The sequence below is a fragment of the Aulonocara sp. 'chitande type north' Nkhata Bay genome, linkage group LG18, assembly GCF_057382095.1.
Source record: "Aulonocara sp. 'chitande type north' Nkhata Bay isolate Kocher_YH1m ecotype deep benthic linkage group LG18, A_spYH_male_GT1.1, whole genome shotgun sequence".
Taxonomy (NCBI): Eukaryota; Metazoa; Chordata; class Actinopteri; order Cichliformes; family Cichlidae; genus Aulonocara; species Aulonocara sp. 'chitande type north' Nkhata Bay.
Genome location: NC_141361.1, coordinates 8,379,488 through 8,396,592, shown reverse-complemented (window position 1 = coordinate 8,396,592; position 17,105 = coordinate 8,379,488). Strand labels below are relative to the sequence as shown.

The window sequence follows — 17,105 nt, the reverse complement described above, 5'->3', positions numbered from 1 at the left end:
AAAATATATATGCAGACATTTTACAGGTTGGATTATTTTCGTCCCTTCACTTTTTCCTCTTGTACAAACCAAAATGGATAAATGTCACCAGCGACTTCTTAGAGGAAGAGGAATTGATCTTTTTTTAATTTAATATTAATTTCTGAGTGAATCTTTTGGAAAAGTGTTTAATGAAAAATATATCATATTAAGGCTCATGTCACTGCAGGCTGCTACTGTGCAAGCATTTTGAAAACTAGCTTTATGCGTTTTAAAGTTGTATCACTTAAATACTTTAATGAAAGTGCTGAGTCAGCAGTTTCATAAACCACTGGCTATAAAATGTGTGGAAGGAGCAGCTGCCAGCCTTCTTCCAGCTGCAGCAGGGGTGTCAAACATAAAGCCTCTGGGCCAGAATCGGCCAGGCCAAGACTCCAATCCGGCCCACTGGACATCTTTAGAAAATGTAAAATGAGTTTGACATCCATGATCAAAGGGATAAATATAGCAGGACACTTTACTAATCCTTCTCATGAAACTGGATCAAGTAGCTGAAGCGGGAGTATTCAATGTTTCCATTTTTATATCATAATGTCATAACATAATGATCATTTAAACCCAATTCTGCAGAAGTCATTGGTTAAAGCAAGTTAACCGCCTCTCATTATGTAGCTGAATGAAACTATTTTTAATGGAAAAAAGAAAAATAAGAATATCACCTTAAGAACTCATTTTTAGTCCAAATTCCTTTTAAAAACAATCAGTTTCTGGTGCCATGGTAATAAAAGTTTCAAGTTTAAAGATTATATCCTTATGACAGGATATGATTGAGGACAGTCAAACTTCAGTTTTCCAACTCTTTCCAGTCCTTCGATAGCTCCAACACCACCGTGCTGGTGCTACTTAATCATCCCACATTTCACCAGTTTACGAACATACGTAGTGTTTTCAGCTACACAAAAATCAGTGGGAAGAAATTCACAGTAGACTGCATCTGTGGGCTGCCAGTAACAAGCCCCTCAGAGATGCTTTCTGTAAGGCCAAACGAGAAGTTTGCATCGCCCTGGATCACTAAAAACATCAGCAGAATTCATCCCCAGTCTTTGATTATCACATAAGATTAGCTGTTGGTTAGGATTTGTTTACTGCCAGCAGTAAAACACTAAACCACAGCAGTAGAAAGACTACAAAGTGGTCATAACTTTAACTTCACCACTACCACGTGCTGCATTTAGGGATGATGAATGCCCCCAGCAACTTCTGCAGTCTGTTGGCAAACAAGAGTTTAAGTAAAACATCTATCAGTTATAAAAACTTGTTTCAAAGTAAATAATACAAATCAGTTCTTGCGGCAGCTTCACAGCCCACACTTTGGAACCCACTGAATCTACACTACTTTAAACAAAGGAAAAAGTCGGGTTGCTCTTTAGTTCTTTCTCTCAGGGTGTTCATCTAGTTTGCATGAGGAATTGGACGGTTCATTAAATGTTCACACGTAGGAGGATTACACAGTTTGTCTTGTCCGGCCCACCTGAGATCAAATTTGGCTCCTAAACTGAAGCTTCTTCACACAAAGACGCAACGAAACCATTAAAGTAACAAAAACAAAGGAGACATGTTGGTCGAAACACATAATGCCCTGGATTTTTATTTCATTTTGTGACAATTCAAGAGGATTCTTAAGTCTTTCCCATGTGTGTGAGTGTGTGTGGTGGAAGGGTTTACAAAAACAAAAGGGAAACAAAAAAATCATGAATCAACTGGGCCATTGGAATGGGCATTGGGCTTGTGGTACAGACAAAGAAAAACTACACGTAGCCTTGTTCAGTACCAAACTCTTCACAGAAGAGAGTGATTTTTTTTTGTTTTATTGATTTTTTTTAAAAGTTTTTTTTTTTTCTTTTTTCCCAAATGAAGGCACCCGATAACTTGTGGTTCATGGCCTTTCAGCCTTCTGGAGTTTTTAAAAGTAGAGAAAACTGTTTCATTTCTTTTTTTTCTTCTCTCAATTGATACATGTTCCTTATTATACAGAAGCTGGAATGATAATAAATGTCAGTTACTGCATTTTTTTTTTTTTTAAATTACTCCCTTATAGTTTCTTTTTTTTTTTTCAGAACAAGTAACAAAAGAATGAAGTCTTTCATGGGAAAATAAAGGAGAAGGGAGATACAAAAATATTTGTTTAAAAAAAAAAAAAATGGTAAAGGGAGGGGGATTATCCTTTAGAGAAAACAAAGTTACTAAGGCCATCTGGTAGAAACCAGACGCCAAAAATCATACAAAAGCAGCATTAATTAAAAAAAGAAAAAATTATAATATATAGTGCTTAGATAAGTCAGAAGCAGCAAAGTCTTCTGGGAAAGTCTTCATCCCCATTGTTTTGTTACTTGTCTCAGGAATAACATATGTATGGAAGAGCTTTGTGGAGACTGATTTACCCACTGACAAACTGATGCCTACAAACAAACAAAAGCCCCTTTCAGACATTTCAATTAATCTGACGGCATCTGAACGTGTTGGCGTCTCAGTGACATTCACTGGCCACTTTAGCTCGTCTGATTGCGTTAAGTCACGTCAACGAATGAGCTCGCACTAGATCGCATCTGTTAGCGATTCCCCTGCGTCTCTGAGCTGCGTTACACAACAATAACATTTCATCTTTGATTTAGATTTGAAACTAGACTAAAACATTTATCTATGATGTATTTTAGCTGCTCCTGATTCAGAAAAGCCCTCGGCTTGTGTGCAAGGGGCAGGTGGGTACAGCACAGTCAGCAGCACCCACAGATCTTGGTCAAAGAAACATTCAGAAGCGCGGGCTGCACCTCACACAATACTAATCACCACAAATGTAATAAGTTCTTGGTACGCGTGGCAACCACAGCAGCCCCCCCGGATGTGTGTGCGTGAATTCTGAACGACAGTGCCGTCAATTTAAGAGACTGATTGAGCCGAATGCTTCACATCACGTCTGAAAAGGGCTAAATACACATCTACTGCCCTGCGCCTGAATCTTTAACAAACACACGTCTGCGTGGATTTAAACAGACACATGGGAACACCCAACAAAAACGGGTGAGCCCCCGGCCATGTTCACAACATCCAAAAAGGGAGAAAAAAAAAAAAAAAAAATAGTGGGGACTTCTTTTTTGTATAAATCTACCTAAACACTTACTACAGCACAGGGAACTGATGAAGGATACAGTGTATTTAAAAAAAAAAAAAATTTAATGAATGTGGGGGGGAAAACCTCTGTAAACACGGCACAATAAATAGATCAAACAGCAGGTTCCGCACCATGCATGTGATGACATACATTTTTCTGTGGTATAACTTTCACACCCCATACTCGCACCAGTTGCAGTTTGTCGTTTTCTCTTTTTAATTTTGAAATTTTTTTTTAATATCGAGTGCAAAACATCACAAATGAACAATTCTGTATTCAAGTAATGTTATATACAAGAAGGGTGGGGAGAGGGGTATTACAAATATGCAGTACTGTACATATAATTGCCATATTAAGAATTTACAGAGATCTCCTATTAACAGTAACAAATGGGGGGGAATTGTACGAGACGAGCATTGCAATTAAGTCCCAAACTGTTGCTATGGAAACCCAGCCTTGCCGTGCTCAGTCCGCCACCACTTGCATTCATGACTAACGAATGATGCATAGCACCTTAAAAAAAAACAAAAAACACAAAAACAAAAAAAAGAAAACAATGGAGTCACGTTTCCTCAGAGCGGTGTATGAGAGGCTACGTAACCTCCATGGCCACTGTGTTGTCCGTTAGACTGTTCAGTGCTGGCTTGTCTTGTTCATGATTCTCCCTGAGGGCAAAAATGGAAACTGTTAGCACAGACAGGCTAGCATAAACCTGTTACTTCAGTTGTCTTAAAATTAAGCACAACAGGCCTGATTTAAGGCCAAACAATATCTTTACTCATGTTTCTACAAACTATAAAAAACAACAGATAAAATCTAAATGTGCTACATTTCTAAATAAAAGCCCAGAAGTAAGTGTTTTATAGCGATTAGACACGTTATTCTTGAGTAAGATGTAGGTGAAAGGTGCCGCCAAAGACATTTTCAGGTTGGATCTATAAGGTAAACATTGACAGGGAAGTAATGTCCGGAGCTCAGATTGGATGCGTACTGAGATGTTTATGACTATGTTTTTTTATCTTAACTACGCACATCCATAAATTTTGTGACAACATCTTGCACAGCTGCTCTCACATTGGTTTTGGACAGATTTTCATCAGACACATGAAAAGATGGCACAGGTAGCAAACCTTTTAGCAAGCAGTCCTATGCTTCATATACAAAAGTAAAGTCTCTTCTTTTTTGGTCTAACATGTCATCCCTGGAATATATCTCAAGCAGACAAACCGTTTGTCACAGAGCAGAATGACTAGACAATGTGAAAGCTGGACAGCTAAACTACAAACTGAGCTCACAAGAACATGTAAACTTTGAGAGCTGCCAACTCTGCTGGTAACTCAGTAGGTTCATAACATACACATTCAAGAGTGTTCCATGTTGGACATGGCTGCTTTGAGTAAAAGGTAATAAATTAAAAGGATTAATGTTGACGTTTTCCTGTGTGCTATTCAGCTAGGTACGGCCTTCTGTTTGGAACATCACTTCACCCCTCGAGTGTTTTCAGTTTTCCTTACCTGGGCACTATGTCCAGCGGTGAGGCCGAGGCTGTAGTGACCTTGGGTTTCTGACAGTTGGCGGCTGCTGCGTGGGCGAGCTTTAAGGCGGATGTAGACATGGTGGTGCTCAGTGTCCGGGATGTGGGGATGCGCTTGGTGGCGGGAACACTCAGCCGTAGGTTGTTGTTATTTCCCAGCAGGACCTGAGTGGTGGTGTTAGTGGTAGTTGTGTTGGCAGGGTGAGTGGTGCCATTGTTGTTACTGGTAGCAGATGTGGAGCTGGTGGTGGTGGTACAGGGGTGGAGCGAAGCAGGTGTCGTTGTAGCAGTGGGAGGAGCCGGGGTGGCAGGGGACGGGGACGCTGTGCTCGAGAGGTGCAAGCCCTTGTAGACACCTGAAGTGGGTGGAGTGGGATGGGGGTGGTGTTGGAATAAACAGGATTTGGAGAAGAAGTTTTAATTATCACCTGATTTTTTTTTTATTTATTTATTTTTTTAAACCTGCTCCTGTTCTGAATTTGAAGCACTGAATTTGCACAGCAATTTGAAGTTGAGTACACAAAGTTTCAAAGCAGCTTTTTCCCTCCCTTCAAAGTGTGAATCATAATCCTTAAAAAATGAGGTACTGTAGATGTGCACACAGGTTTCAAAGCCTAACTTAACAGAAACTTTAATTTAAAAAACTTTGACAAGGAAAAGATTTTAATCTGCTGCGTGGCAGAAGAAAATGTACAAGCAGGAGGTTTTTTTTCCCCCTTTTCACCAAATCAGTATTCAAAGAAAAAGTCACTGATTATCAGACTTCAGGTTGCAGGAGGTTGATCTGTGAAGGACACCTTGGTGCCCCGCTTCCATCTCCAGATTAATGAAAATCTAAATTCCCTTTTGTCACTTTTCTTGGTTATCTAGCAAACACTCCTCCGTGAAGCGGCATCAGTCGTTGGGGTGCTGCTGGTGCAGGTTTTGTTGAACTTTCATTGTGCTGCCATCTGCTCTTTTGTGTTGATGAGTATTGAGGGCGTTAGTACTATGATTACTTTTGTCCCTTTGTTTGCTTTGTTTTGACTTCACTGTACTTTAACAATTTGGTAAAGTGGACTTTTCATTTTAATAGTGCTGTTGTAAAATAAATGAAAAAAATTAATCAATTTGGTTTTAATTTCAACATATAACTAGAATTAGAATCAATAAGTAAACAATTTTGGGATCATCAATACCAATATACCTTTGTTAAATTCGACAATAGTGATTACAACATGAGCCTTCAAAGCTAAGAGGCTATTGGTCAAACCAGTGGTTGTGTGGGAAGCCGTTATACCTGAGGGGGAGAGGACGCCATTGACTCCTGGTCCTAGCTCCTCCTTGGTTTTCAGAGCCAGCAGTTGGTCGGCGGTCACGAGGGCCGAGGCGGCAAACTGAGCACTGGCCTGGTCCAATGTATTTGCCAGGGTCTGCTAGGAGACCAAGAGTAACAAGTTTACATGATTTGAAGATTACGGGGGGATCAATCAAAAAGTATATATTATATAAATATATAAATTCAGATCACTGTCTGCTGCTGTACAGTTGATCTGCACGCTGACCTGTGTGCTGTTGGCAGTGGTGGCGCTGTTGGCTTGCTGTTGCTGGACTTGCTCCAGCTGCTGTTTGTGCATCAGGGACAGCTGCTCCTGATGCTGCTGGTACTGTTCAACTGTGAAAGCTGAGAGAAACAAAAACAGTGTTACAAATTCCCAATCATAAAACAGACAGATCTTTTGACACAAAGAATATTTGAGCTAAGTGGTGGCAGGTTGGCATTAAACCTTAAACCCAGGTCAAGATACCCACCACATGATGCATACGGAGCCTTTCAGATACACTGGCCATGACACATTGTGCCTAATGTATTGCCACCAACTTTCTATCTTCCCAAGAAGATAGAAAGTTGAAAACAAATATTTGACCAACTTTCTATCTTCTTGGGAAGATTTTCAACTGCTTTTGGATGAATAAAAACCATATTTGGGAAAGAAAAGTAAGCTGCTCCAACAGTCTGAATCAAACAGCAACACACAGACAACAACTCTGTCAACTCACACCCACTCAATATGCCTCGTTTGATAAGTCAGCAGGGAAGCAAACAACAGTGAGTACAACAAAGGCCAAAGACTTCAGTCACGAAGGAGCATCTTCAGTCTTGGATTTTACTGTTATGCTGCAGACCTTACTGCAAACTGTGCTCATGAATAAATGAATGACCGGACCAGAAACCAATTCACTATGAACAAAGCAAAACCACTACATGGTTTCCTGAATTATTTTTAACACTTTTTGGGCACCAGTGAGTTTTTAGTGATGCAATGCATTCTAATGAAAGGTCAGACCAATGTTTGGTAATGAGTACATCCATTTACTCTCCAGATGGCTTTTGTACTACAATAAAACATTCCAGCTTTGATTCTTTCAGTTTTGAGTATATGTGGTAGGAAAAGAAATCGCTTTGGCCATATTCAGGTAAACTTAGGGTACTCCAGAAAATATATTCTCAGATTTCCTGCCTGAAAACTGAGGTTTACTACAAAGCAAGATTATACAGTTAACAAGTTTAGAGACGGAGTTCTTAATGTCACAGGTGGCTGTCTCAACCAGGCTAAATCCCTACAGAAACAAAAGTATCAGTTGAGCCATATGTCATGAACGCCAGCAAATAAAGCCCTGCCAGGCACAACAGCATAAAATGTGCACCCAATAAATGCATGAATACGTTTTCATACTTGGTCCTAATTAGCTGCCAAGCCCATTTGCATTGGATCAAATTAGTCTATTTATAGGATGTTATTAGTGGCAAAACTCAAGTCAGTATTTAATCTGAAGTGATATCCATATCTACGGCTACAGGACAGCTGATTAATAGATTTAAACTGATTAAGTTAGATATTAATGGCATCAATAGGATTGGCATTGCAAATTAAATACACCAGGGGAAATCATTCCGTTTTAAGGTGAAGAGTAAAATATGCCTCTAAGCAAACGTGCAGTTTCTGAAATAGAAAGCCTGAGTCAATGTCAAACTCCTTCATGAAACCAGTCATATCTGACATTTTAGGTGTTGTAGAGCCAAAGAAAACCTGAACATGTTTTTGTGGATATTTCATCCACCCTAGTATTTGAATCAAAGTTTTTTAGCTGTAGATAACATGGCCATAAGTTCTTCTTCATTAGTGTTTGAACTGAAAAGTTCTCATCTCATGTTTTAAAGGCATTATGTGCATCAGTGCATTATTGATGTATCCATTCCCTGTGTGCTTTTCACTTCTCAGTTTCATAAGATCCACAATCTGCGTACATCTCCAAGTCACAGCTCGTCCTGTGGCATTACCTCCATCTGGAGCACGTGTCATTTTTATTTCTTGAACTCCAACACCGTGTAATTTAATCAAAAATCAACTACTTAAACAACAAGTGCAGCTGTCACATTTGCTCATACACAATACATATTAGTAGAGTTTCTTGAAAGATCCATGTTAATTATATCAGTCTTTCAGGTTCTCACTGAACCTTTTCTGGAAAAATCAATAAGCAGCTTGTTTTTTCATGCACATCAAAACAAGTTGCAGCAATATTAAGACACCCGCCACCTGACTGCCCTCACAGTAAAACCACCGGGGACCTGTGGCATTTCGTCTCTTCGTCAAATCCATGCATGTCATGAATTCATTTATGAAATCCAGCTTTAACTGACACCTTAAGGAATGAAAGATAGATTGTATTCATACAGTGTTACCCCCAGAGCAACAGCTGTTCTAAATAAACAAAAAAATAAAATATATAGAAATTCTTGCTATTTTAGCACAGCCACAAAACAAGGAATTCTGATGAAAATCTAGGAAATTAAAAGCTGCAAACATTCGATTAAAAATCAACCACACTTGGACATGTGTCCTGAACAAGCCAGCTGGCGACTCACTTTGTCACCGTTACTTTTTCAAACTCTCCAAGCGAACGGCATCCATGACTGTCATACCACTGAAAGTGCTCTTACTTTAAATGTTTAGTCATTAGTAACAAGAACCTTCCTGCTGGCCTACTCCCATCTCCATTGCTTTGGATTGCAAATTGGAAGACAGTCTTTGTTCCGCTCTCAACTTGAGGACCATGCTATCCTGAAAATGCAATAGGATGAGAGCTAGTTCAAGCACTGACATGCCAAAACTACCATTTAGTTTGTGCAGACCTTATTAAGTCTGGCTTTGCTTCCTTTTCGCCCTGACATATACCTAGCCCAGCCCTGACAGCAAAACCCGCCACAATAAATAAAAATATGGGAGAAAAATTGCATCCTGAGCTCGAGCAGCTGAGAGTTTTATACAAGTGGAATTCTTGAAACCACAGAGGGATTAAAAGGACATGTCACCTTTGCTTTACTTTCCAGACCGAGAGCCATCTTTATACTGCCTGATGAAAAACTGCTAATTACAAACAAACCACTATATAGCTAACAATATCTAACACTAACTAGCTGGTATCTTACCGTCTCCATGGGTATAAGTTATGAAACCAACACAGCCCAAAGAGAACACAACAGTGTCTGTCTACAGTCAGATAAGCCACCTACCAGCAACGGGTGTGGGTGCAGGGACAACCCTCCCTGGACGTTGGGAGCCAAAGGGTTGCCCTCCGGTGGTGGAGGCCGAGAGTGGGCGCTTCAGGCTTCGGCTCAGCCTCCTGAATAGAGGGTGGGCATTGTCCAGCTCATGTAGTGGTAGTGTCCGTGGTCTAAAGTGCCTCCATCGGCACGACTTTATATTCAACAGTATCTGACTGAGGTCCGTGGAAGTGGGGGAGGATGGGGAAAGAGAGGAACTGAAGGAGGAACTTCTTTCCGAGGTATTTGTTTCTGAGGTACTGGCAAACTTGTCGGTGGCCGGTGCGCGTGAAGTAGTTGCAGGAGTAGGAGAAGGAGGAGGAGGAGGAGATTGAGGAACAGGCAGGTCAAGCATGTCTGGATCCAGTCCATGGAAAATGTTGTCAAAGTCTGTGTATGCTCTGTCCAGCAACACCCTGAGAGAAAAAGAGGGAGAAAAGGGTTTAACAACTAAAAGTGATAAGTTTAGCTGATTTTGCTTTGTAGATATCTACACAGATGAGACAGACGAGCACAGAATGTAAAGCTGGATTCAAATGCCAGCACTTTGCAGTAAGTGAACTCACCTGCCGCCTCGTCCCACGCGCCGTCGAGCCATGCCCAGGCATCGTCGTGGCATGGTGACTGTGGTGAGACTGTAGCGAAAGCGAGCTTCTGCCAAACCACCCTCCCATTGTCCACACCACGGCCAGCTACCCACCCGATCTTGACGAGCCTACGAAGACAGACAGGACACTTAAGTTCACCTTTTCCACTCATTCTTGCAGGTCTCTGGGTTCAATACATCTGACCTGTGCAGTTTAGAATCAATCTGCAATCTCATCAGTGAACTACATGCCCCAATGTATTGACTTCAGTACTGGATAGCATTGTTCAAGTTATGTTTACAACATAGTAAGGGTTTCCTTAAACATGTAATACTAATTTTCATTATTCCTTACAGACAACTAAGGTATTCTAAGGAACAAAAGGTAATGTTCCTTACAGCATAGTACTGGCAGCCTGCCTTCCTGCGAAAGGCATAGGCACCATCTGGGTCGTTCTCCTCCTCTGCTTCTGATGAGCCTGAGTGCAGCTGTGGATGAGAGACGTCAGAGGTCAGCATAAGGTCAGCTGAAGAGCAGAAGTTATAGTACTGAAGCCAGAAGCCTTTGTTAATTTTTTTTTTTTTTTTTTTAAATAAAACATGGTTTGGCAATTTTGAGAAGATTGTTGAAGACAAAGGGCAGAGTTTAGCAGCTGTAGTGGAGACAAGAAGAGGCCGTAGTGCACAGCCAAGTGGCTGCACAGACAAGAGGGAACAGTTTCCAGTATGTGTTGTACTTCATAATTAAGCAACAGAAGACAGATGATGTCTTTTTACACTATTCAAAAAAACCCCAAAACAAAACAAAAAAACAAAACAGTTTTTTTTAAACAGTGAATAAATCAATTTTCTGAGAGTGGAGGATTATTTCTGTAGTCTCATTTTGCCCCAAACTCAATAGATTGGGGCAAAATGTAACATCTTTTCACAGAGTACTTCCTCAAACTTTAAAATGAAAAACAAATGGAAAAAATAAAGGTGGAGGAGAACGAGGTCATCTAGTACAAAGCAAGGACCCGACTTGGAGTTTGACTTTCTCTGTCACAGCATGTCTGCGAGTGCAGACGTGTATGATGAGGGCCCAGGCGGCAGCACACCTCCACTCCCTCAGGAGGCCTACACAGTAGCCAAAGGGCAAGCAAAAAGACAAAACTGGCTGCAAACTGTCACACACTACCCAAAATGGACCAGGTGAGAGACACTGATCTGGAAACAGAGGGAACTGCAGGCAGCCAATGAGAATCCTTTCGAGTTTTATTCCCTAAGGACTTCTGTTTTTTTAAATTAAAGCCCAGATTCACTCAAGCTGAACTGAGTACTGAAACAGCTTTTATGCAGGTTTACCCTGATATTTTTTCCTCCCCTTTCAATGATTATAAAATGAGTCTGGCTGTGCCTATGACAGCAGCAATAGGCTCCAGCCCCCAGTGACCCTGCAGGTCCTACAGTGAAGCAATTGCCTGGCAGTGATTCAAATCTTTCAGTTTGAGTTTAGATCCTAAAAATAATTTTCAAGTATATAAATCTTTGATTTAAATCATAGCCCTCTTTAGCATCCTTTGGGTTCTGTACCTACACAACTCCCTATCGATTTTTTCTATTAAGCACCAAACAATATGCAGCCAGAAAAACATATTTTCTGGTATCTGATCAGTTTTCAGGTAGAGGAAGAAAAAGAAAATAAAGAAAATAAAGAAAATAAAAGCTTAATACAGACAGGTGCCCCCCCCCCCCCAATTCTTCCTGCTGTGTAAAAACCTTACCTGTTCTTTTGGCTTTGTAGCTAATGAACCTTATCGCAGCATAACAGCTGCTGCCACTTTGTAAAAAAAAAAAAAATAATAATAATAATACTATTTCAAAACCATGCAAACTGGAAATAACCCAGTGGCACCATGCAAAAAGTCAAACTACAGGGAAAAAAAATGTTGTGTAAAGAATTCCTCTGAGGAAAAAGTCCCAAGCTTGATCTGCGTAACATGCTTGGCTTTACATGAATGAACGCATTTGCTTAAGCGTGCAGGTACCTGGGAAAAGGGCTCATCATCCGAGCTGGGGAAGTCGTACTGGTTTAGGTCCTTGGCGTTGAAGACAACCGGACCTGTATGGTGGGGTGTGCCTGATGATGGTGGCAGCACCTTCGGCTTCTTCTCATACTTCCTTTTCTGCCGGGGAACTTCTGTCTTCTCAGGCTACAAGAGGGAGAGCGGCCAAACTTAATGACACTGCAGAGGCACTTTAAAGTACACCTTTAGAGACCGCAGCCCAAGGGCAGCCTTTTATCTTGCGCAGTGTTCCTCTTAAAAGACTCATTATATTAACTTTTCATACCACCATTTTCATTTTCCTTCTTGGTTGCATTTTAAGCAGGTCAGTGGTTTAAAAACACGACTTGCAACAATGCCACTGACCCTTCAATTCTGGATATAAGCAACTTTAACTAATTCATCAGATGTTTTTTTTCCCCCTTTGTCTTTTTTGTAAGACAAATTTTTTCCTACGGGCTCACCTTAGACTTGTAGTCCTTGAGGTCCATATGGTCCTGGTGTCGGTACTGGTTGGTGAGTGGGACCAGGGGGATGATTTGTGGTCTCACCAGTGCCCTTTCAGCCAGAACTTCTGCCATAACCTCACCACCAAAGTCTGACATGACATTTCTGGATGAAAAGGAGAGGATAACTCCATAAATCTAAAGGTGAGGCATTTCAAAGTCGTTTAATTTGGCACAAGTCCACAAAAAAAAAAAAAAAAAGTAGTAACAAGTGAATAAGAATCTGCTATCAAGGTGCTTTAACTTATGTAGCAACGTCCTGTGGGTGCAACTTCGAGACTGGCTTACCTCTTCTCAAAAATCTCCAGTGTGAGGTGCAGTAGCTCTCGCTTGCTCTTCTCCCTCCTCTTGATCATTTCCAGGATTGTGACGGCTCGGCTGAGATCTCTGCGAAGCTTCAGCATCTTCTCGTACGAGGCCTCGTCGTTTTTACGGTTCTAAGATGTGAAGCGAAATTTACAATAAACAGGGATAAGAAATAAAAACAATCCCCAAAAGCAACACTGATTGTATAGGACTGCAGAAATGCAGAACTAAAAATTAGCAACAGTAATTGAGAGCACCAACCTTCCTAGTTTGCATCTTCTCAGTGCGTCGTCGGAAGGCCACGTAAGGGTCACTGGTGCTTGAGCCGTCCCGTTTCTCCTGCTTGACGGTGGGGATGAGGGAGTTGGCTTTGCTGTTTTTCCTCTTGCGGCTCCAGTAGTCAAAGACCTCTTTAATGAGCTCATCATCCTCTTTCAGCAGCAGTTTGGCCTCAGGAAGACTCACAGCCTGCGAGGGCAACAAAGGAGATAAATACAATCACGTTAGAGAGCAGTGAGGGTGACAAATCTGACACTGCCTGCCATCAGTGGCTTCAAGTCAGTGTTAGTAACTAATGCAGTCTTAAAAAGTTCTTTAATCGGTGAATCTCACTTTGGAACAAACCTGATGAATTTGTCTGCAAAACATTTTTTACACTTCTAACCTGCTGTCCACTGCCTTTCTCCAGCCGGTCAATCATTTCCTCAAACTGCAGGTAGCTGATCTCCATCTTCTTTTTCAGCTTGTTGACAAAGGCCTCATCATCTGAGTCCAGGTCGTAATCCGGCTGCTCTGTGTCCAAGCTGAAAGCTGCATGAGGGAGGCAACAAATAAATAAATACGTTTATTTTTATTTAACTACAAGGAACGATACAAAGCATTTAGATTGTTTCTGGACAAGTTCACACAAGCTTGCTTTGGTCTCACTAAAACATACAGACAAGATGCAGGTAACATGGACTCATTCCACTCATTTGGTTCAGCATCTGTTTGGATTCCAAACAATTCTTACTGTTTATTCTAATGCTGAAAAAAAAAAGAGTTTTGTACAGGGGAATATAACCAATTATTATTATGGCCCAAGCAGCAACAAAACACCTGCTGCATAAAATATATAATCCAAAATTAAAGCGTTAACGAGAATAAATGAGTGTTCAGCAGCTGTTGGACATGAAGGCTGGGGATGCACTGGATGATTATCAGGCTTAATTACACCAGATTTGCCATTTCAGACAACTGGAAGGAAGGGCTGTCTGGAGACCGAGTGGAACCAATGAACAGTAAAGATTATCTGGGTGTTTGTTGTAGAGTGTTGACACAGTGCGTTACGCCTACTGCTCCCTTTTCCCACCTCAAATTTTTAGGCCAATCTGTTATATGCCATTTAAACATCAGTATCACCGAAGCAGTTTCCATTCAGAAAGCACTACGAGGATGCAACCCTAAAGCCATGTGGCATCTGAACCGCCCTGATGTACAGGATGCAGGCATCAACCAATGACCTTAAGTAACCATAAACATTGCTTTTGTCCAAAATGTGCGTTTATGACAGTAAACCATTTTTAATCCGAGGCGGCCATAAAACTGCTTCGAAAACCTGCATCGAAGCAACGCCCTGACCAATTGAGAGCCAAAGCAGAAAGATACCCGTGTACCACTTAAAGTGGACATGAAACACTGCATGTATAAAGTCTAAGTTACACCATGGATCCCTGCTCCTAAAAACAGACACTCATTTAACATGGTCTGTAAAGCTTTTAAGAAATGCTTAAAGGTTTTTAAACATGTTAAGCACAATCTTGTGCCATTACAGAACAGCAGAAAGTGGTTCTTCCTTGTTTGGCTAGCTGCATTGAAACATGGAAGTCTGTTTATTGTTAGCCTGTTTGAGTCACCAGACAGACACACACACACGAAAAGTAACTTCCCAGGTAAGTATGTAGCAATTCAAACATCTTACCAGGGATGTTACTGGAAAAACGATTATTGATGTTACTGGTAAGCCTTGAAGTGGTCTGGACTGAATCCTTTAGCAGGCTAAGCCACATGGTTGACACCCTAGCTTGATCTTACTGATCTAATTCTGGGCTCTCAGGAGGGCCACAAATGCACCACAGCTTCACAAAGAAAATGAATACAAAAAAAGTCATTTTGAGTTCATTAACAACAGAATCTGAAGCGAATTTTTTGCATTCTTGTAGTTTGTTTAAAGCCAAGGAGTCTCATCTCAGACGTTCAAATAACCACATTTATTTTGCCTGAGACCGCACAGCCAGCAGCATTTATGCAGGCGCATCTGCCAAAATCAAATTAAAACATCTATGCTAACTGAACTTATACCTGCAGAACAAAATGTGTAGATCAAAGTATTTGCAGTTTCAGCTTTAAAATGAAACCCTCACTTCAGATTTAATTACACCAATTCACTTTCATCTTGAGATGCCAATTAAGCACAATAGATGGGCTAGATGGTTATTGAAGAGTAAAAAGGCAAATTCACTTTCACCAGCCAGGGCCATTAATTTGAACATTTTTAACATTCAGCATCTTTTCACACCACTGACTTAAATATATAAAAGGTTTTTATATGCATGGAAAATGGCAGGCCTGCTTTTGTAGAATTTTAGATACTTTTGTATAAACACTAAACTTTCAAGACTAAGACTGATGCAAACTGGGTTTTCTACTTGTTTCAACCCATCCAAGCCTCAGACTAATTTCAAGGTTTTCTCTAACTAGACAAAACATGTCATTTGATAACATTGTATGTTTCAGGTACAGCAAATTGCCTTTCTTTTGAGAAACAATCACAGCAAACCACTTGTGACGCAGCCATGGTTACTAAACGAAGCCATGTAGCAACATAATTTCCTCCAATTTCACTACTGGAACAGGCAATCTCGAGTTATATAGAAAAACATGACAACTTCAAGTTAACAAAGCTTAATGCCAATAAAAATGATAAAAGATCTCAATCACCTAAACTGGCTGGGATTTTACACTCTAAGTAGCAGCCAACTTTCTACTTTATTAAGTGGCTTGCTTTCAATACAGGATATATTTAAATGTCAGTTCAGGTCACCTTTCCCCCCTTGCTTCTTGGAAAAACTCTAGGGCTACAGAGCTGAGGGGAAAGTAAATCTAATAACATGAGTGACAATTTTCAAATTAGAAAAGCAAGTAACACTGATGTGAAGTGTTCAACTCATTGCAGCGTATAATCTTTGCTCAGCAAGCCCCCACGTGTCATTTAACACATTTGAAATAAATGAAGGGAACGCCATTATAGGCTAATGAAAACAACTGGGGCCCCTAATCTGCTACATCACACTCATTTTCTCTGCTTTCTGCATCACAAACTTTCCATTAGAGAAGCCCACTTACGCTGTATGTGAATTAGCTGCTTTGGCATCTTGAAGTCTCCAGGGTAGAGGGAATCGTAATAGGTGATGTTGCTCTCCGCCTCCGGTACTGGGATGACCATGTTGTCCCGCTTCTCGCCATAGACCTGCTGTGCCGAGATGGCCCGCTGGAGATGGTGTTCCTAAAAGAAACACGGAGACGAGGTGAGGATGATGTCCTCTTCAAAACAAAACATAGCAAAGTACTTTTCTTGAAATCAGCAGGCTGATATGAAGGCAAGAGACAGAATATCAATGCTGATGCTTTGTAAACATTGTCAAAAACAACTATCAACCGATATGATCGCCGAGCTGAAGGACAGACATGTCGAGTTGGGTTTAAGGACATTTTAAAGTTTTGTTTTTTTTTTAACTGTAAAATTTCATTCTTAGAATGCTTTGACGATGATAAAATAAAATATTAGGTTAATTTAAAAAACAAAAACAAAACTCATGACGTCAGCAGAAAGAATGCTTTGTGCCAGATTTGGCAACGAGTTAATTTGCTTGTACCTTGCTAGGCAAACACACAGTATTAAATTAACTATAGAATAGAAATCCATACCCAGTGGATTGCGTCTAATCAGACTTCAGCTTCTGTGATACTTAACCTAACTTTAAAAATTCTGATATAGCCAGCAGATATTCAGGCAAGAATTTCTGCTTCTGTTTGCAAACTCCTAATGTGATGGCCAGTACCAGACTCAAATGGAAAGAACTAAACATCTCATCTAATGCCTACAGAATTTAGATGCAGAAGTTGTTCATAGAAATTAGACTATTTACATTTTAAAAATATCAACATTGGTATGGGTCAAGCGATAGTATGGTCACGTAATACTCTCATATGCATAATTATAACCTGACCTTGCTTGTCCAGGGATTGTCAAATACAAGGGAAACAACTTCAGTCGATCATCTCATTCAAGCATATTTTAACCAACAGATCCCTCCATAAATACTCTTAAATACTTATTTGTATACATCATTC

At 40.5% G+C, this 17,105-nt stretch overlaps 1 protein-coding gene across 3 annotated transcripts in view; it reads right to left on the bottom strand.

Annotated features, from left to right (window-relative positions):
- Positions 1 to 1,597: 1,597 nt before the first annotated feature.
- LOC147307931 (enhancer of polycomb homolog 1-like) overlaps positions 1,598 to 17,105 on the bottom strand; it is a 36,407-nt gene continuing 20,899 nt past the window's right edge. For 2 of the 3 annotated variants that reach the window (XM_086271182.1, XM_086271179.1), the window contains 13 exons: positions 16,098 to 16,257; positions 13,378 to 13,523; positions 12,975 to 13,181; positions 12,696 to 12,844; positions 12,366 to 12,513; positions 11,884 to 12,048; positions 10,256 to 10,345; positions 9,837 to 9,985; positions 9,241 to 9,686; positions 6,227 to 6,345; positions 5,962 to 6,097; positions 4,663 to 5,038; positions 1,598 to 3,813 (listed from right to left, as the gene is read on the bottom strand). In XM_086271182.1, coding sequence (XP_086127308.1) covers positions 3,741 to 3,813; positions 4,663 to 5,038; positions 5,962 to 6,097; positions 6,227 to 6,345; positions 9,241 to 9,686; positions 9,837 to 9,985; positions 10,256 to 10,345; positions 11,884 to 12,048; positions 12,366 to 12,513; positions 12,696 to 12,844; positions 12,975 to 13,181; positions 13,378 to 13,523; positions 16,098 to 16,197 — 2,304 coding nt within the window. In that variant the 5' untranslated portion in view covers positions 16,198 to 16,257 and the 3' untranslated portion in view covers positions 1,598 to 3,740. The remainder of the gene's footprint in view (positions 3,814 to 4,662; positions 5,039 to 5,961; positions 6,098 to 6,226; positions 6,346 to 9,240; positions 9,687 to 9,836; positions 9,986 to 10,255; positions 10,346 to 11,883; positions 12,049 to 12,365; positions 12,514 to 12,695; positions 12,845 to 12,974; positions 13,182 to 13,377; positions 13,524 to 16,097; positions 16,258 to 17,105) is intronic. The other variant, XM_086271180.1, reaches the window with a different exon arrangement.